The 20,986-nt window shown below is 37.2% G+C and overlaps 1 protein-coding gene across 6 annotated transcripts in view; it reads right to left on the bottom strand.

Annotated features, from left to right (window-relative positions):
• Positions 1 to 20,986, bottom strand: part of LRRC49 (leucine rich repeat containing 49) — a 163,851-nt gene that overhangs the window by 141,754 nt on the left and 1,111 nt on the right. For 2 of the 6 annotated variants that reach the window (XM_030814676.1, XM_030814678.1), the window contains exons 2-6: positions 20,906 to 20,962; positions 18,645 to 18,732; positions 13,556 to 13,658; positions 9,814 to 10,017; positions 1,749 to 1,815 (exon numbers count right to left, since the gene is read on the bottom strand). In XM_030814676.1, the coding sequence (XP_030670536.1) occupies positions 1,749 to 1,815; positions 9,814 to 10,017; positions 13,556 to 13,658; positions 18,645 to 18,732; positions 20,906 to 20,962 (519 nt within the window). Of the gene's footprint in view, positions 1 to 1,748; positions 1,816 to 9,813; positions 10,018 to 13,555; positions 13,659 to 16,121; positions 16,183 to 18,635; positions 18,733 to 20,905; positions 20,963 to 20,986 lie in introns of those variants that run through there. The other 4 variants (XM_030814675.1, XM_030814677.1, XM_030814679.1 and 1 more) reach the window with 3 other exon arrangements.

The following is a 20,986-nucleotide window of genomic DNA, read 5'->3' as shown; positions in this document are numbered from 1 at the left end:
AGATGAGCAAAGGACTGAAAAACAGCCAATATGATCTGACAGAGAAGAATAAAGAGAGGGAACATAAAAAAAAATAGATATAGAACTGGGCACGGTGGCTCATGCCTGTAATCCCAGCACTTTGGGAGGCCGAGGCAGGTGGATCACAAGGTCAGAAGATCGAGACCATCCTGGCTAACATGGTGAAACCCTGCCTCTACTAAAAATACAAAAAAATTAGCCGGGCGTGGTGGCGGGCACCTGTAGTCCCAGCTACTCAGGAGGCTGAGGCAGGAGAATGGCGTGAACCTGGGAGGCGGAGCTTGCAGTGAGCCAAGATTGCACCACTGCACTCAAGCCTGGGCGACAGAGCAAGACTCCGTCTCAAAAAAATAAATAAATAAAATAAATAAAATAAAATAAATATAGAAATTTAGACAGATACAGGAGTAGACAAATTGAACATAATTGGGAGCCTAGATTATATAGTAATCAGGAAAATAGAAATCAAAACCACAAAGTGATACCACTTTATACCAATTCAATCAGAAAAAAATTAAGAAGTCTGACAAGTCCAAATGTTGAAAAGAATAGGAAGCAACATGATTATGTATTAGTGGTACGAGTACAAACTGGTACAATCCCTCTGGAAAGCAATTTGGCATTATCTTTTAAAGTTAAACATTTTTTTTTTTGAGATGGAGTCTCGCTCTGGAGTGCAGTGGCGCAATCTCAGCTCACTGCAAGCTCCGCCTCCCGGGTTCACGCCATTCTCCTGCCTCAGCCTCTCCGAGTAGCTGGGACTACAGGCGCCCGCCACCACGCCCGGCTAATTTTTTTGTATTTTTAGTAGAGACGGGGTTTCACCGTGGTCTCGATCTCCTGACCTCGTGATCCGCCTGCCTTGGCCTCCCAAAGTGCTGGGATTACAAGCGTGAGCCACCGCGCCCGGCCTAAAGTTAAACATTTAAATAGCCTATGACTCATCAGTTTCACTCCTATATACTCTAGAGTACATATGGAATATGAAGAAGAGGAGACTTGTACAAGAAAGTTCTTAGAAGTACTATTCATAATAGCAAAAAACAAGATAAAACAAACAGACAACAACAACAACAAAAACAGGAAACAATCCAAATGTCTATCAATAAGAAACTGGAGCAAAAAGTTTTTGTATAGTCTTACTATGGAACATACAACTATAAATAAAACTATAGCTACTTGAAATAGTTAAATCTCAGTAATATAATTCTGTATTCAAAAAGCAAACACTAGATGACAACATATAGTATACCTTTTTTAAATTAAGAGACAATACTACTAAAGGATATATTATTTAGACACACCTACATGTGATAAAACCAACTGAAAAACCCAAAAAGGAATGAAAAGCATGAAATCTAGAATAGTGGCTACCTGTGATGCAGAAATAAGGAGATGGAATAAAAAAACAAATACCTAAGTAGAAGAAAGTCAGTAATATTCTACGTCTTGGATTGGGATTGCAAAATGTGTACTTTAAAAATAAGTTAATAAAAAAACAAAATTGTCATAACTATAAGAATTTCAAATGTTTTATAAGCTGTATCTGTCATGTACTGCTGAGGAGTTACCAAATCTTCTATAAATAAGCTTGATACCTTAGAAATTTCAGTGAATCAATAAAGAAACTCTTGAAAAATTCAATGCAAGTATGATTCTTAAAACTTTTATACCATTTTCCTGGATTTTTTTTCAAAAAAGAAAGAAATGAAAGGGCTTTACGATACCTGATTTCCATGAAGATCTAAGACATCTAAGCTTTTTAGATTCTCCAGATTTGAGATTTTCTTGATTCTGAAAACCAGAATAAGTAGAATAGAAATATGGATGTATCACATCTATCTGTAAATCAAAGTATGCTAAGGCATAAAGGTGTAACTCATTTTAATTTACTCTATCTACATATATAGTTATATATATTCAACAATAATATATTTCCCTCTGATTTATTATAATTTAAAAAAATGCAATACCACTCAAGAGAAAGAGAGTTTAAATGTCACACCATTAGAAAAGAGCAATCCTATGTCTAAGAACCATAAGTCAAGGCACTTATTCAAGACAGTTCTTCACATTAGAATATAATCTAAACTCCTTAGTTCTGCCTACAAGGCACTAACCTGGCTGCTGACCCTTCAGCCAGCCTTATCTCCTACCACAGGCTCACTCACTCACTCTGCTGCAGCCACAGAGGCATTCTTGCTGTGTCTCTAACCTGGCAAGTACATTTCCACTTTAGGGTATTTATTCTTGCTGTTCCTACTCCCCTAATGTTCTTCCCTCAAAACTTCACATTATTTAGGTCTCAGGTCAAACAACTCTTCAAAGTTGCTTCCAGATGACCATATTTAAAATGCCTTTCCCTTCCTGTCCCCATTACTCTTTCCTTTCTCTGCTTTGACTTCACAGAACTGATCATAGCCTAAAATTATATTATTTTGTGTTTACATTTTTAAAACATCTCTCTTGCCAAATTAAAATGTGAGCTTTAAAAGGACATTCTGACATGTTCTCTACTCTATCCCCAGCACTCATAACAGTGCCTGGTGCCAAGTAGGTACCCAATAAATATTAGTTTAATGAATGAATGAACATACTAACTAAATGAAAAAGTTGTATGCACAAGGGTATTCATAATAGGATCCTTTATGACAGAGACAAATTGCATACCACCTAAATGCTTTCTATTGGGACCTGCTCAGTTTGTAAAATGCTTATATTTATTTGAAAATTTTGATATGCCAGATGGGAGCAATGGCAAAAAAGGAACAAAAAATTAAGTTCATACAACCCATCTTTATCACCATATATTTATCACCATCTATTTTTGTTGTCCTTGTTTACTGCCTCAAAGAACCATTTCCACCTAAGTCTTTTCAGAACTTGGATCATCCATTGAATAATATATATGTTATCTATATATAGTGTGTATATATGTGATATATATATGTAGTGTGTATGTATATACATACATACTGATCATTACCATGTAAACATAATGCAGACTTAAACTTCATTAATTTCTGTCTCCATTTGATCTCAGTTATATCATTGCCAAATCAAGAATTTTATTACCACAAGCCAATTCAATCCAATTTAATTTATAAAAATATTTCTCATATGCCCACCATGTATCATCGCTGTGTAGCTGTAGATCTTCCTCACTCCCTTATCACACACACGCACACACCACACTGCCTTATCACCACCACCTCCTCATCAGTCTTCTCTCACATCATCACCCTGACAGAATCTGTACCCTATTCCTACCTCACTTCATCCAAATCATCAGCATTCTTCCAGACTCACTGGACTCTTTCACTAGCCTTCACCTAGTGCCAGGCATTTAATACTATCCTATCTAGAATTTAAATCTCTCAAATAGCTAAATTAATAGCCCAACCAGATGGGAAAACAGCTACAACTTTCTTTTTTTGTTTGTTTTGTGTGTGTGTGTGCATGTGTGTGTGTGTGTGTGTGTGTGTGTGTGTTTTGAGACGGAGTCTCGCCCTGTTGCCAGGCTGGAGTGCAGTGGTGCAATCTCAGCTCACTGCAACCTCCGCCTCCCGGGTTCAAGTGATTCTCCTGCCTCAGCCTCTCGAGTAGCTGGGACCACAGGTGCGAGCCACTGTGCCCTGCTAATTGTTGTAGTTTTAGTAGAGACGGGGTTTCACCATGTTGGCCAGGATGGTCTTGATCTCTTGACGTGGTGATCCGCCCGCCTCACCCTCCCAAAGTGCTGGGATTCCAGGCATGAGCCACCGCACCCAGCGCAGGTACAACTTTCAACACAATTTTTCCTCTGCCTGCTTTGCTCCTGAAATACCTACAACAGTTGCATAAAATTATAGTACCCTAATCATACAGCTTAGGACAGAGCCATGCGTTCTAATAGCTCTTAGAGAAGCCTTTTATTCCATTCTTTTATACTTCCAAGTTCACATTCCCTAAAACAGTGGTTCTCAATTTTCTGGATTTATCAGAATCACCCGGAGTGCTTGTAAAAACACTGACTATTTATGAGTTTCTCTTACCCTCCTTTGAACAAGCTTTGTCATCCTGCTGTTTCCTATATTATTGAATTAATTAAAATGCTGGCCTGTGATTACTATTTGTCTGAGAATTATATTTTTAACACCTTGAAAATTATACATCAGGGATAATGGAGATTATATTAGCCCAAAGTTCTCCGATTTGAAGAATCAATGTAACCTGTTTCTGTCTTTATGAGAAAGGTGCTTCTGAGCACCTTTAAGGCCCTTCAATCAGAGAAACCACCATGTGCAGTATGTATTCCCTCAGAATTCCACCAGGGCCTCACATTCACTCCCTATCTGTTGTGACTGCAACCACCTTTGCAAAATTGAGAAATCTAACATAACTGACTCCATCTTGCTTCTAATCATACAAGCTAACTGTCTTTGCTCATTCCTACACATAGGCCAAGCTAACTATGAGAAAAATTTAGTTTACAGTTTAACTTTAAACCAAAGATGGTAACAGTCCCTTCCTGACACTAACTTCATCTTTGTTCAGGAACCAAAAACATCTTCATAAAACTAATGAAAGATGACAAGGTTAGCCGGGCGTGGTGGCTCACGCTTGTAATCCCAGCACTTTGGGAGGCCGAGGCGGGCGGATCACGAGGTCAGGAGATTGAGACCACGGTGAAACCCCGTCTCTACTAAAAATACAAGAAAATTAGCCGGGCGTGGTGGTGGGTGCCTGTAGTCCCAGCTACTCGGAGAGGCTGAGGCAGGAGAATGGCGTGAACCTGGGAGGCGGAGCTTGCAGTGAGCCGAGATTGCGCCACTGCACTCCAGCCTGGGCGACAGAGCGAGACTCCGTCTCAAAAAAAAAAAAAAAGATGACAAGGTTAGGATTATGTCAGGGGCCTGAATTGGGCTAAGATGGAGGCATAATTAAATGATAACCAGTCATTGTTTTCTAACCTACCTTTTTGTAATTGCTTACTGCTCAGGAATCACAGAGCCAATGGTAATAAGATTTGTGACTTCCCCAATTTCCCCTATAAATAACATTGTTAGTGAAACCTAAGACTAGTGTTTGAGATATTTTTCAGATATATTTTCCGATTCTGGTAGACCAACTGACACCACCCAGACTGGTGATTCCTACTCAGGAACTGACTCAATGCAAGAAGACAGTTTCAACTTCCCTGTGATTCCATCCCCAATCCAACCAATAAGCAGAACCCATATTCTCTAGCCTCCTGCCTACCAAACAACCCTTGACAATCCTAGTCTCCAAATTCTTAGGGAGGCAGATTTGAGAAATATCTCCTCCTCCATCCTCCTCACTTGACTGCCTTGTGATTATTAAACTCTTAGTTGCAACACCTGCTGTCTCAGTATTGGCTTTTCTGTACAGCAGGCAAGAAGAACCCATTGGGCTATAACATGACTTCTGGTATTAGTTAGCTTTGACACATAGCTGCTTTATGACTCTCACATCAGATTCGGATCGCCCAGGTGAACAGGAAGAAAAACAGACAAGTCGTTCAATCAGTTAAACCCAAGACCAACCAAACATCTTGCTCTCTTGTTCTCATGAGTTGCCTTTGGTATAAATTCTCTTTCCACCCCACAACACCTGAAATGACCTAAAAACTTACCCAATTCTAAAGAATTCAGAGGTAAATGAAGGCATCAGTTGACCTAGAAGGCCCCTACTGGTCAGATTAGGTATTGATGTGAGGAATCTGCAGAATCCTAGCCAGTGCCCCCAAATTTGACCATTTTTACGTTAACACCAATGTGACCTGAAAGATTTATTTAAAAAAGAAGTTCTTCCATTGAATAGAAACTGAAACTAGAAAAAGATGAGGCTCACCCATCACCTGAGACCTCTAGGGATATATCACAGCCTGTCTCTGCAGGCCACATCATGTTACTGATGCCAGGATAAAGACCTCACTACAGGACCTATATGAAGGCTCAGCTTTTCAGGTGTCAGAAACAAATCCTTAAGTGGGAAACTTCAAGGAGTCAAAAGGAAGGAAACAGAGAATCCCAGGTTCTAACAAAGAGTTTTGATCTATAATCCTGGGTGATCAGAAGAAAATGCAGAGAAGTTCTATGCATTAGCCTGTAATGACGAGGGTGGCAGAGGACCTGGAGAGGATAAGCAGGAGATACTGAAGGCAGAACAATTAGAACAAGAACTTTGACAGCAATGTGGGGTTGGGAGTTCTTTAGTATCAATGGAAACCTCACATACAGAACCTGAGCAAGATTCTTTCTTAGCTTTAGAGTAGAAATCTTTGTTGCAGTTGCCTGAACCCAGAGGCATGTGATTGCCCTGGATTTCCATATATGGTTCCACTGCCTTGGACCAAAAGACAATGCAGAGTTTTGTAATGTGGGAAGGGGAAAGCTTTCTGAACTTGACCAACAGGAAGCAACAAGTCATCTAACACAAATGCGTGAAGAGACAGGGTAGCAGATGTACTTCCCTCTTTACCAGCATCCTCAGCCAGGTTTGCTTAATGTTCACAGAGTACTAACCCAGGACAGATTTCCATCTTCACAGCTCACAGGCCCCTTGCTGTGACAAAGTCAGCTGGCTGGAGAGCATTTGGCATTTGTTTTAGGGATCAGACTTGCATTTCACTGACACTTGAAAAACATGCAATAGGGGAGAATATGGAAAGTTTTCTTCTGACTCATTTTCTTTTTGATTCAAGAACGCTAATAGTTCTAGAACTGTTCAACAGCTATTCCTTTATGTGAAAAGTAAAATAAGATTAAAACCAAACAAATAACAAATAAAAAAGATGGAGGAGTAGAAAGAGGAAAAAGACACAGCATTAGATTGCTTTTACTTCACTAACATAATGACATAGTAGAAAGGCATTAAGTCTCTTAGAGTTGAAAGAACAAAAAGACCTTAAATAAAGTCAGAAACTCAGATAGACTGGTACCTTCAAGGCACGAGTTATCAAAAACAAAAACAACAACTTAAAGAGTAAATTCTAAGAAGCCAGAGAAGCTGAAAAGTACACATAGGAAAACAGAATAGATGGAAAGATGACTTAAAATGGTAGGAACCAGGAGCAGTGCTTAAATACTAGAGAAAGTGATTTTAAATATCACTAAAAATATTAACTCAAGGACTAAAAGCAGGGAATAATGACAATGGTATTAAAGAATAATTGCAAGTGAGGCAAATCAGTAACTCTGAGGATCAGAAACTAGTAAAGAAATCTCTGGGCGGCTGGGCGCGTTGGCTCGTGCCTGTAATCCCAGCACTTTGGGAGGCCGAGGCAGGCGGATCACGAGGTCAGGAGATCGAGACCATCCTGGCTAACATGGTGAAATCCCGTCTCTACTAAAAATACAAAAAATTAGCCGGGCATGGTGGCGGGCGCCTGTAGTCCCAGCTACTCAGGAGGCTGAGATAGGAGAATGGCGTGACCCTGGGAGGTGGAGCTTGCAGTGAGCGGAGATCGCGCCACTGCACTCCAGCCTGCAGCCTGGGCGACAGAGCGAGACTCTGTCTCAAAAAAAAAAAAAAAGAAATCTCTGGGCAAGAGAATAGGGAGCACCTGGGCAAGAGAATAGGGAGACTAGGGAATGCCTTAAATGTATGAAAAGTGAACTTCCCTTCTCACCTTACTCAGTGAACTGCTCTGGTGGCATTCCCTTATTGTATATATCCAACTTTGCAAAAGTCACTTTGCCTTTCCATTTCTCCATCTGTAAAAAGAGGAAGCTACTCTCTGAGGTCATTTCAAGTTCTAATACTCTATGATTCTATAATCTCCCTGCTATGGTTTGAATATTTGACCCCACCGAACATCATGTTAAAATTTGATCCCCAATGGGTTGCCTAATAGCAACATAAACAGACTAAGATACTCTCCAAATTTGCTCAGACTACATAATGCTTAGCTTAACACTTGAACTAATTAATAAACTACACTGATAGGAGCCTTCATAGAAACTATGGAGGACAGACAAGAGCCTAGCACTCTGGGACATGATATTGGGAAAAGTATCTTATATTATCACTGGGTAGTGAGAATAAAGACAGTCAAGGCTTTATTTTGGGCACACAATACCCCAAACTATGGCACATTGGCATACTGAGTAATTTAAGCTGAAGGAAATTGAGAAAATCATATAAGGAGGAAGCTCAGGCCAGGCGCGATGGCTCACATCTGTAATCCCAGCACTTTGGGAGGCCAAGGCAGGTGGATCACAAGGTCAAGAAATTAAGACCATCCTGGCCAACATGGTGAAACCCCATCTCTACTAAATATACAAAAATTAGCTGGGCATGGTGGCACACGCCTATAGTCCCAGCTACTCGGGAGACTGAGGCAGGACAATCACTTGAACCCGGGAGGCAGAGGTTGCAAGGAGCCGAGATGGCGCCACTGCACTCCAGCCTGGTGACAGTGCGAGACTCCATCTCAAAAAAAATAATAATAAATAAAATGGAGGGAGCTCACTCTCTGACCTTCTCCCACCCTTCTCCCCTAAGGCCATAAAAAGAATTCTCTGATCTACCTACCCTACCTTACATTTAAGATACTTTTCCTAAGCTCACTGTCTGAGCTTCTCTCACCTTTCTCCCCGAGGCCATAAAAAGAATTCTCTGATCTACCTTCCAGATAAATAGAAGTATCTGATCTATCCCTTCCCTTTTTGGATATAGGGCAGGATTCCTCTGGAATGAGGGTCTTATGACGCTCATAGAAGGAAGCAATGGAAGTAAAATACATAATATACCCCAAAAAAGGGAATGAAGACACAAAGACACCAAGAAGAATCTGAACAAATAGGCCTTGCTAAGTTCCCCCAGTTTATTACCATTAGATCATACCTCCTTTTGTCCAATCATACTGTCCACTTGTTTTCAAGCCTAAGCCTAAAAATACGCAGTTCCCTGTTTTGGAGGATATTCATTTATGAGGGCTCTTGTGTCATGTAAAAGTTGTATTAAATAAATTGTTAATGCTTTTCTCTTGTTAATCTGTCTTCGTTATAGAGTGTCGGCCATGAACCTTGAGACAGGTAAGGAAAAGATAATACTTTTTTTTCCTGCAAGGAGTAATCCAAGATCCATGCTAGGGTGGGAGGCAGGGAAAGATGGGGGAGGAGAACGTAGCCTGATTATAACATATATCTAAAGTCTTCATTTGATAATTAAAAATCATTTTTTGATTTTACTATAAAGCCCTTCTTTGTAGGCATTGCAAAAGCTATTCAGTAAAATAGAATGAAAAGTAGTGAATGAATCTCAAAGAAATGAGTCAAGAACTGTATAGTTGCACTACGTAATAGAGTTGTATAAAAGGAACTGGGGAAGTTCATATAGGATGTAATGTTAGATACACTCTGAAACTACCGTCTGAAAAAGAATCAATTTGTGAGATAATCACCAAGTATCGAGTGTCTACCCTCAGTCAAACACTGGGAAGAGTCACAAGTGAAACACATAAGCCTAAAGTGAATACATATGTCTAAAGTAAGTTCTAAGAAAACAAAATCAAGGCCAAAGTCTGCTATTTACTTCCCTATAAGATACGGCACTGGAAAGCAATGGAAGTAAAATACATAATAAATGTTATCTGGTGTGACAAACTGTCATACTGAATCTCATGAAACAAATTATGACTGGATCTTACTCCATTCAACTAATTCAAATAATTTTTAAAAATTTTTAGCTTATTCATTTCTTAAGTATTATTCAATTCTAAGTTGTCATCTCCACATTAATCCTACACATAACATTAGGCTACAAAAACTGCTCTACAAAGAATACCTGTTTTTCCCCAACAGAAGGACACGAAGACATCTCAGAGTCGAAAGCCCACTAATTTCTTCAATCTGGTTATCATAGAAATCCAAGGATATTAACTTCTGTAGATTAGAAATATTTTGTATCTGAGTTATAAAATTGTGTTGAAAGTTCAACAAACGAAGGTGGTCTTCCCCATTGATGATAGGACATACGGTGAGCTTTTGTCTAGAAAAAATATTAAAAAGTTAATTAGGTTATGATTCAGCCACCTACCTCCTCTTACAAATATTATTAGTAGTATATTTGTGCTCCCATTCTGTGAGGAGAAAAAAATAAGTTGGACCACTTCCAACCCCCATGAGCTAAGCGACCTATATTTAATTGTAAATCATTCACAAAAAAAAAGCCAATAGACTTTGACAGGGTTTATTATTAAAATTATGTCTAAGGTCTCATAGTATTTAAAAAACTCAAATATAAGTTATTTCACATGAAACTGACTTAACATGAGAAAACATTCAACGTAATTGCCTTTTGTGATAGAGGTTTAAATGGCTGAAAGAATCTTGTCACATAACCAGACAAATGCCCTTGGCATCAATCCACTGATGTAACGATTGCCCAGGCAACTAAGTCATCAGAGTTAAAAACATATAAAAGTCTCAGAGAATCACAGACTCTTGAGCCAGATGACACCTTCAAATGAGCAAGAAATTCAGCCATCTACAGTTCACTTTTATTAAAAAAAAAAAAATTCATCCTGAGATCCATTAATGGCAAAGTGGTCCTCACTTAACATTTCCTTAGAAACTAAGATTTTAAGTATATGTTTACATGCTCAACACTTTGAACTTTGCAGAACATTTAGAGTGCTACAGGGTAGGATGAAACCTTAAAAATATATGCTTTGAGCTATATTTAAAACAGTAAGCCTCTATTATACAAAATGTTGTAACATACTACATGTGAAGTAAATAAGTTCAGGGCCCTTTAAGAATTCTAGTAGTAAAATAATAGGGGCAGAGAGGAGGTCCTGTGTGATTCTACTCTGAGAGGTTAAAATACATCTCAAGGAAAATACAGCTCTATCTGAGTGTGAACAACTCTAATAGGGAAGTTTATTAGAAATATTCTCTTTCAGTAGAAATCAAGTTAATGAAAGCTTTAAAGAAAATATATCAGAGTGTTACTAGCATAAGTGAAACTATGACAGTGATCAGAATCTTCCTGATGAAGAGAAAAAAGAATGATTCGCGGAAAAAAAAATAACAATGTTAATGGCTAACAAATATATGATGTTTAAAAATATAGATTCTGAAGAAACCTGTTTAAGACAGAGGAAAAGAAAAGGAAATTTTGGGCAATAGTTTAATTATTTTAATGTGTGGTTAATTTTATAATTCATTTCATGTATTCAATTATTTTTTCACAGAATATTTAAAATTCACTTCATATATTCAATTATTTTATCACAATATTTTATCCAACTATTTTATCACAACTGTGATAAATCAATAAATTTAGTATATAAATTATAAATTAATAAATTGTAAGTATTCTACCTTAAAATTTGTATCTTTGTGCATCAGCTTAGCAAAAAATTTAAATCGTCTCACTTTTCCTGCTTCAGTCTTTTTCTTTTTCTCTTAGTTAAACTTACTGATACTCCCCAACTTCTATTTCATCCAATTCTTGAATCGGTCATCACTAAGATAGGAAAATAAATAACCTCCATCCTCCCTCTTACCTAAACTACCGTAGATTGAAATAAAGTCACTTTCTCTGATTCTAAACACAGTGGTTAAGTCTCAGTGCCAAGGCTCACTTGTATACTGCTTAACCCCACAAACGCTTGTCACTCCAACAAAACAAGCAAGCAAACATACATAATAACCAGAGACCCACTGCCCTCAAGGGGAGTTTCTAGGCCTACAAAACTCTTGAGTTGCTACATCCTACCTCATTACTGATACATCTATCGGACTATGCCTTTGCTTCTGTGTTTCCTTTTTGGTGCCGATAGGCTGCTTTCCTGGTACTCCAGGCCTAACCTAACTCCCAAAACAGCCAGAGCCTAGCTCTTCCAAGTAGTTCTTCTCAGGGTTGGATTCTGCCCTTGACCCCTCAGCCTCCTAGCTAAGAAGCTGCACAGCATGGCAGATCTGCCTTCGGAAATCACTGGCACTACCCACTGGCTCTCAAAAATGATCCCTGAGTTAGTTCCTTGCTGCTAGCCAAACTTTCTTGACTGCACATCCTGGTTCTTGTCAAATGGTGCCTAACTTTGTGATTCTGTCATTTTACAACCAACTTTTGAAGCGGAGTCAGTTCTCTCAATCCTGACTTTCTTGATAAGCAAGTCTCTGCCTAATCAAAGTTTGCTTCTTAACACCCCAGAGGCCCATGCTGTTAAGGACCCATCTTCACAATTGCCTGAGTCATCCCAAGCTACAAAGGAAGTGCCTAACTTGTTATGTCAGTCTTACAAATACTGGCTCCTGTTAATGTCAAGTAACATGAAACTGAAGGGCTGAGGTACTATTCTTGTCCAGTCTTTTAAAGATCAAGAGAAAAGTTACTAAAAAAAATCCCTCAAAACATTAAAATAATATCATGAAAGTTATAAATATTAGACAGCATTCTCAAAAACCACTTATACCGCAAAGATGTCATGAGAGATACTGCCCTTCGGTCTTACTTTTCCTACAAAAGAACATGTTAGAACCTCCAGCAGTTTTTCCCAACTATAAACACAGATAGTTCATCATAATTTGTTGTCAGGTGTGCACTGCTAAGCTAAAGGTATGCAAAACAGAGATATTTTCTCTGCTGGTTATACCACTGGGGTAGACAGAGATTGGGATCCTTCATCCACCATGCTACTGTGGATAGTTTCCTAGATGTAAAGATGGGGATCAAGTTCTAAATATATTCGTTCATTAAAAAAAATTTTATCAAGAGCGTGTTTTGTACCAGGTTCTGTTCTAAATACCAATAATACAGAACTGGACAAAAATTTCGGTGCTTATGGAACCTATATTCTAGTAGGAGACAGACAATAAACATAGTAAGTAAATAGTTATTATGTTATAGGGTAATAAATGCTAAGAAGAAAAATAATGAAAGCAGAGAAGGGGGCTAGAGACTTCAGTGTGGAAGGGGTTGCAATTTTGGAGAGGATGGCCAGAGAAAAATCATCCCTGAAATGATGACATTTAAGCAAAGACCTGAAGGCAGTAAGCCTAGAGATATGAGAAGGAACAGCATTCCAGGCAGAGGGAATAGCAAGTACCAAATTCCTGAGGTATAATCACTCTTGGTGTATTCAAGGAACAGCAAGGAGGCAGGTATGATTGGAGCAGTGAGTGAAGGAGACTGTAGGAAGAGATGAAGCCAGTGAAGTAACAGGAAACTAGACTGGATAGGGCCCGGGAAGCTCATGTGAGGATTATATTGTGGTTTTTTTCTATACTACAATCCATTTTTCATCAATGTCATATTTTAGAATTGCTGTAGTACTCTTGTGAAATATAGTCAAGCTCTTTTATGTTATATAGATATAAAATTCCTTACCGTACCTCAGGAAGGAGAAGCAAAAAATTGGTAAAAAAAAAAAAAAAAAAAAAAAAAGATTATATCTAAATAGGAGAATTGAATAACTGGAGAACAGGAGGAAGGAGGGAGACTTGCATCTTTCAAGTCTTGTACCATGTCTATGTATTACCTAGTCAAAAAAAAAGAAAAGAAAAGAAATTGTCCTCACCTTTCTAGGCTCAACCTGTCTGAGTAAAGAATTTTCTCTTCAGAAGAACGTTGAAGAATAGGAAATGATGACAATGATGAGCTCACCAAATTAATATGATCACCTATTAAAAATGATATACAAATTACTTAATTAAGAAAAACCTTCGAAGTCTTGAAACTAAAGTCACCTTATATCTGGAGAATTTTGGCACCATAAATATCTTATCTAGAAAGTATAGTTTCCATAGCTCTCCATATTTGAAATTAATTACTAAGCTGAATTTGTTTCTTTCCTTCTTAAACCTAAACTATGTGTTCCATGTATGCCAAATAATTTTTCCCTTGCCTTACAGATTGGTTGAAAGTACAGAACTACTCCAGTGCTATCTTTATTCCTTTGTAATCCTGACTCCTTGTCTTAAATTCTAACTCTCTATAACTAAAATGATAGTCTCTCATTACCAGATATATTTGGGCCAGCACTATGACAGCGCTGCTGGATTCTGGATTTTGAAGGTGTCTTAATGGAAGAATCTCCAAATGCTGATAAGGACCTCGTGGCAGTTTTCATTTCCAGCCCATATAGTTCTGTCACATTTGTTGTGGATGAGATGCATAGGAAATATACAAAAAGTAGTTTTGGATAGCAGATGTAAACCTCACATCATCTCTTTCTTTGTAAGTTCAGCCACTATTAGTAGAGAATATTGCCAAGATACCAAAGTGGATGTCAGTAAATCTAGCATACCGTAGTTAGGGTCCACAAAGTATATGACACCCCTCTAAGGTTTATAGGCTGTTTGTTAGATGGTGTCCTTGCCATTACGTAGCTTTCAATCTAGCAGACTGAAATTAATAAATACACATATGAAATTCATAAATAGAACAACATACATAAATGCAGAATAAAAAGAATACCTATTTGTAAGTTTGCACATAAGTGTGTCTAGTTATTTTTTACTTAATGAAGGTGGTTACAGATGGGTTTGAGGGGAGGTGAATATTAAGATATTTTCTAAAGAACTAGAAGAACGTAAATGGTCAAGAAGAAACAATGAGAAGTTCCAGAAATGAGGTAAGAATTTGAGTAATGGGTCAAACGTGACAGTTTGAATGCCAGAGGAAATCTACCATATTTTCCTCTATGAAAAGAAAATCTTCTGAAAGCAGCAACTGATGTTGAAATGCTTGAAAGGAGCACTAAGTATAATAGTAAAATAGAACCTGATGTTACCACAGAATTCTGCTGCTGAACTAACAAAAAGATGAAAACCAAATCTAGAAAGCTAACCTACTCTTTGGGAGGTCACCAGACAATATAATGACAACTTAAAATCAAGTTCTATATAAATCATATTAAAAAGCTATAAGGCAATGGCATTTGCTAGCTTCCCCAGGTCTGCAAGGCATAAACTGAAGTATCTCACCCCTAGTTTCTTGAACAAAATAATCAGTGCTCACATCCCACTTTTCTGAATATTACGAAATATCAAGATAATAATGATGTTCTAGAGTATAAGCATTCAGAATTGACATCATATTCACCAATAAACTGATTTTCTGACATAACCACATGCTAGCAAGATACCTAAAAGCAACCACAAGTCAGTAAATTGATTTGGAAATCAAATCAAGATGGTTAAAAAAACAAAAACAAAACAAACAAAAACCCGTCTAAAAACTGACTACAGTCTAAGAATTAACTAATTAAAGATTAATTGGTCAACTAAAGACAAAAGATTGAAAAACTCCAAGCAGCAGACAACCTCAGTTTCTCTTGTTAGCATTAGTTAGGTTTTTTGAATGATTTTGTTAAGGCTTCAAGGCAGTCCTCAATTTTTAAGAGGCAAATTTAAACTTTACAAGACTTAAGATACAGAGGCAATAATCAAAGATTAAATTTACACTCAGTGAATAAAGGAATTTTATCCTTAAACTTTCTAGCTCTTTTTATACACAGAAGTCATAATCACTATCAGCATAATGAACTTACTGTCGATGTGATATACTGCTTATAAAAAATAGACATAAGAATGATTAGGGTAAAAGGCCTTAAATCTACCATACAAGACCTTCTAAATAACTGGGAACCAGAGAGATCCGCAGTTAAAATATCCACATATATATGTGGGTATATAAATATCCACATATATATGTGGGTATATAAATACCCACATAAAAACTACATTACTATGTGGCAAAATTTTCATCGTAACAATTTGTTACTGTTTATTTCATTTTTCTTTCTTTCTTTTTGAGACAGGGTCTTGCTCTGTCAGCCAGGCTGGAATGCAGTGTGGCATGATTACTGCTCACTGCAGCCTCAAACTCCCAGGCTCAAATGATCCTCCTACCTCAGCCTCTCGAATAGCTAGGACTACAGGCATGTGCCACCACACCCAGCTAATTTTTGTATTTTTTTTACAGATGGGGTTTCATCATACTGCCCATGTTCAAGATGGGGTCTTGAACTCCTGGGCTCAAGCAATCCACCCACCTTGGCCTCCCAAAGTGCTGGGATTACAGGCATGAGCCATAGCAACCGGCCTGTTATTATTTATTTCTTATATTACTATTTAACTTGCCAGATATGTAGCTCTTGTCTTCCCAATTAAATTTACAAGCTCCTTGGGTGATGGACCTCATTTTACATTCTTTATATTCTTGGTAAAATCTAAATTCAGTAGGCAATCAATAGACAAATTAATTGTTTTTCCAGTTTACTAAGATTTAATTGAAAATCTACTTTGTGTGTGTTACTTCTGTTAAAAAAAAATCTCAATATAAATAGCATTTCAAAGTGTTAAGAAGTATAATGGTCTAAATTTGGTAAGAATGTTCACTGCACTGTATGCTAGATACACAGATGGCTGGATGGCTGGTTGGAAGTATGACTATATAGATGAAGAGATGGATGCATGGATGGATAAATGAACAGATGGGTGGATGGACAGACAGGTGGATGGATGGACGGCATAGTACATATTGCCATATATGTGTGTCCACTTGGCCCTGTCTTTGAGATTGTTTTGGTAACCAAAATCTTAACTCTAGATTTTCCAGTGATTTATCATTATCTTAAGAGTAAAGTATTGCCTCTTCCCTTCTATACACACATTTTAAAATTCCTAATTAAGGGATTTAATCAATAAGGTCAGGTTAACTGAAATTTTATTATATAGTAGTTCCTGCAATATATGGCACTTATAAAATCTCAAAGACACAGGGGTTAACTCTTAATATTATAAGAAGCCTAAAGAAATCACATATCAAGTTTTAAACTCACTAGCTTAAATAAGATATCAAGTGTCTTTACTTTTGACTGAGAGTACCATTGGTTAATTTGTGTGGACAGGCTATGATATGTTTGATTAATTTTGAAAAATAAGAAATGGCTGAAATTAATTATAATGATTGGGTATCAAGATACAGTTTATTAGACAGACATCCCTAAACTTTTCCTGATGAGGTGCTACTTAAAATTTTTCCAAAATTTTATACCCTTGGAAGTAAAATTTGAGGACAAAAGTCAAGAAAATAACTAAGCTGTGTGGCCTTCTTTGCACGAAACTGCCTGGAACTATGGAGGGAGCACATTGAAAGTAACCAGGTACACATTTAAGACATTTCAAATTAGTATCCTGTCACAGAACCTAATTTTGAATAAATTTTTTAAATGAAAAACCAATTAGGTTTTTTTCCCTAAAGAGTTAATTCATACTGAATGGGTCATTACTTATGTATAAAACTTTATTCATCTCTCAGGTTCACAAAATGCAATACATCCATACTATTTCCTCATTAGCAAATATCTAGTAATACTTTACCACTTAAATAAGTTTGCCTGGCCAGCCGTCCTCAAATCTGTTTACTAACTCCCTACTCTAACTCAAGAAAACCTTAGTGAAAGTACTTAATTTTGATTCGTGATTTCGGGGAAACTTTTAAGATATTGTTACCATAAATGTCAAGGAAATTGACAATGCAAGCATAAAAACCCTAGTTGAGGCTTCACATCTATAATTCTGTACCTAAAAGAGTGACCAGCACACAATACTTGCTTTGTAAATAAGTATTGAACTGAATCAAAGAAGGCAAAGACAGATGTTTTCCACACTGTGGAACTGCAGTTAGGCCGACGTCATGTCCAGCAATTGGCCAAGACAAGAGTGTAGAATGTAGGAAAGAGAAAAGATATGTCAGATTAGATGGGTCCAAGAAGTAGGTCCAGAAATAAAAAGAGAGAGAAAATTAACCAATATTTAAAATCGCCATATGTTCCCACAGTAATAACATGAACAACCTAGAAAGGCCTATACTGATCAGCCCTCTCATATAAACTCCTAAGAGGTAGAGGCAGTTTTGTATATGTGGATTCAGAAGTGTTTAACATGAGCACATTACAGAAAGCTAATGGCTGTCAGCAACAAACCAAGATTCAAATGTGAAGGAACGTTTTCTTTGATTTGAAAAATATATTTCAGAAATATAACCAGATCACATGAGGCAGTATTTGTCAAAGGATGACCCACAAACCATATACCTCAGAATCACTTGTGACATTATTAAAATGCACATTTCCAAATCCCGCTCAAGACCTACAAAATCATAATGGGGAAGATGGAGGGGGAGCACTAAGAATGTGCATTTTTAACAAGATTCCAAGTGATAGACACTAGAGTTTAAAGCCTTTCATATAAAATCTATAATTATATGTGATAGTAACAGGGAAAGATTGTTTCTTCTCTACTCCTGACTTTACATTCTTTCCTGATTTCCTTAATATTTGTGTGCCCATACTCTTACTCTCACTAATTAGCGACTTCCAAATACTGTTCTAATATGGTATTTGAAACATTCTTTTTCGATTCTCTAGTGTATAGCCCACCCTCAAAGTAAAATAATAACAGCTTTTTTCTGTATTGGAAATAATCTACTATGCTACACATATACAACCAATGATTTAAAAAAATACCAAACCAATTTGGTCCCAGTGAACCATTTCATTTTAAATTCAAGTTTATTTGAATCTAGTAATTCAACATTATTAAACACTTAATATTATTCAAAGATAATGACCACATCTGATCTCTACTCACTGACAATACCTTGCCTACTTGAGTAGTTTCTTTCAAGGTCATGTTGTAAAAGTCTACCAGGGAATGACGATGGGTCTTTATTTAGCTTGAATTCAACCTGAAAAACATTATTAAAGAAAAAAATATTTGGAGACGAATTTAACACCAAGCACTGAAGATAAATTTAAAAAAATATAATAACTGATACACATGGTACAATGTGGATGAACCTTGAAAACATCATGCTAAGTGAAAGAAAACTGACACAAAATACCACATTGGCAAATCCATAGAGATGGAAAGCATATTTGTGGCTTCCAGGCATTTAAGGGAAGCAAGGAATGGGAAGTAACTGCTTAATGGGTACAGGGATTCCATTTGGAATGACGAAAAAATTCTGGAACTAGATAGAGGTGATGGCTGCACCTCTATCATTGTATTTTACCACCCACAAAATCAGGGTCAATTTTATGAGGTCAGATAAAAGATACTCCAAGCTGAGACACTTCCAATCCCTCCATGCTCTCATCACAAATACAATGATTAAAAGAATCATTTGCTACAAAAAAAGGCACACAATATAAATAAAATGCTGTTGAAAAAATCACTGTTTTGATCATTATAATCCTTTTAAATGTCCTATTATAATATAATAAAATTGTATATTTAAGCCTTCTAAGATCTAAAATAATTATCTGGTGGGAGGACTGAGAAAAACAAAACCAGAACAACTTCTTATGATTAGCCACAAAAAACCCCAAATATGTATCTTGAATAAATTAAGATGCTTCTAATGTATCCATACTATAAACATTATGTTGGCATTTGCATTATATCCTTAGGAATTATATGACCTAAAGGTATTTTCTCAGAATAGATGTCCACACAAGAGAAAGTGAATGGTTTGGAAAAATATTTAGATGAGGCACACAGTTCCTAGAAACATTATAATGGCGGAAAAGGATTTGTCCAGAGAAATCAATTAGGAAAGCTCTGGAGAGAATCCATTATGCTCAATTATAATAAATAATATTTTCAATTAATCTAACTGCTGTTTATTTGAGATGATCAAATTGTCTATTTTCTGAGTGTTTACCATTTTCATATTCATATATAATGTAATCAACAGCTGCCTCCTTGACTAACGATATCCTTCCGTTTACCTTCCTCATGCCTTTTCTTACCCTTCTTCGTGCTGTTATGTGTGAACTCTGCCCTTCACTTTAGAGTTCTTCCAGTGACGCCTATTTAATAACTTTATAGGACACACCTGAATTGTGATGGTTAGAGGTTTCCAACTTGGTCAAAGGAGGAAAAATCATGTTGTGTCTTGAGACATAGTGTGTAGAAAGTAGGTAAGTATAAATGCTGAGGTGAGACAGAAGGGAAAGAAAAACATGTTTATCTCAAAATCTCAAAAATTAAATCAAAAGCCAGAAATTCTAGAAATGCTAGAGACATTATGGGCAAATAGCCCGGCGGAAAAAAATCTCATATTCATTATCGTAACTTCTAAATAACATTAAGTCTAATATGTGTCCACTTCTAACCTGTTTTTTTCTTCCCTGATTTTAAATGGGATGTGTGGATATGCCCTCCCAATTACCATTTTACCTAAGGTGTCATCAGTAGTAAGACATACCATTATTTTACCCTCTATTAAGAAAGAAAAAAAACCTCCCCAATTAAACTGTGACATGCCATCAATTTTAAGAAGGCTCCTGATTTCAGAAATGTATAAATATCACTGGGTGCGGTGGCTGTTGCCTGTAATCCCAGCTCTTTGAGAGGCCATGGCAGGCGGATTGCTTCGGCTCAGGAGCTCGAGAACAGCCTGGGCAACATGGTGAAACCTGTCTCTACAAAACATACAAAAATATTAGCCGGGCGTGGTGGCATGCACCTGTGGTCCCAGCTACTCAGGAGGCTGAGGTGGGAGGATTGCTTGAGCCTGGGAGGCAGAGGTTGCAGTGAGCCAAAATTGTGCCACTGCACCCCAGCGCCCCAGCCTGGGTGATACAGCTAGACCCTATCTCAAGAAAAAAAAAAAAGTGTAAATTTCAAAAAAAAAGCTCTTACCTTTTGTAATCAATAAAATAACATTAAGTTTTTTAAAGAGGGCTATTTTAGCTTTATGTAGGCAGAAAGTAAGAACTAGCTTTAAACTGGAAATCAAAGCAAATCTACTTAAATTTTTCAGTTTAGAATCTAACTACACTTTAAGTCATGTTGCTATTTGTGTAGAATTTAAAACAATCTTCAATTTAAATGGCAACCTTCTTAAATCTTACTTTGTTTTTTTCAGGAAGCGATGATGTTTGAATAACCAGATGAAGCCCGCAGTTCACCTGAAATGTAAAAATTAAACCATA

This window comes from Nomascus leucogenys, chromosome 6 (genome assembly GCF_006542625.1).
Source record: "Nomascus leucogenys isolate Asia chromosome 6, Asia_NLE_v1, whole genome shotgun sequence".
NCBI classification, from domain to species: domain Eukaryota; kingdom Metazoa; phylum Chordata; class Mammalia; order Primates; family Hylobatidae; genus Nomascus; species Nomascus leucogenys.
This window is presented reverse-complemented; position numbering and strand designations above follow the sequence as displayed.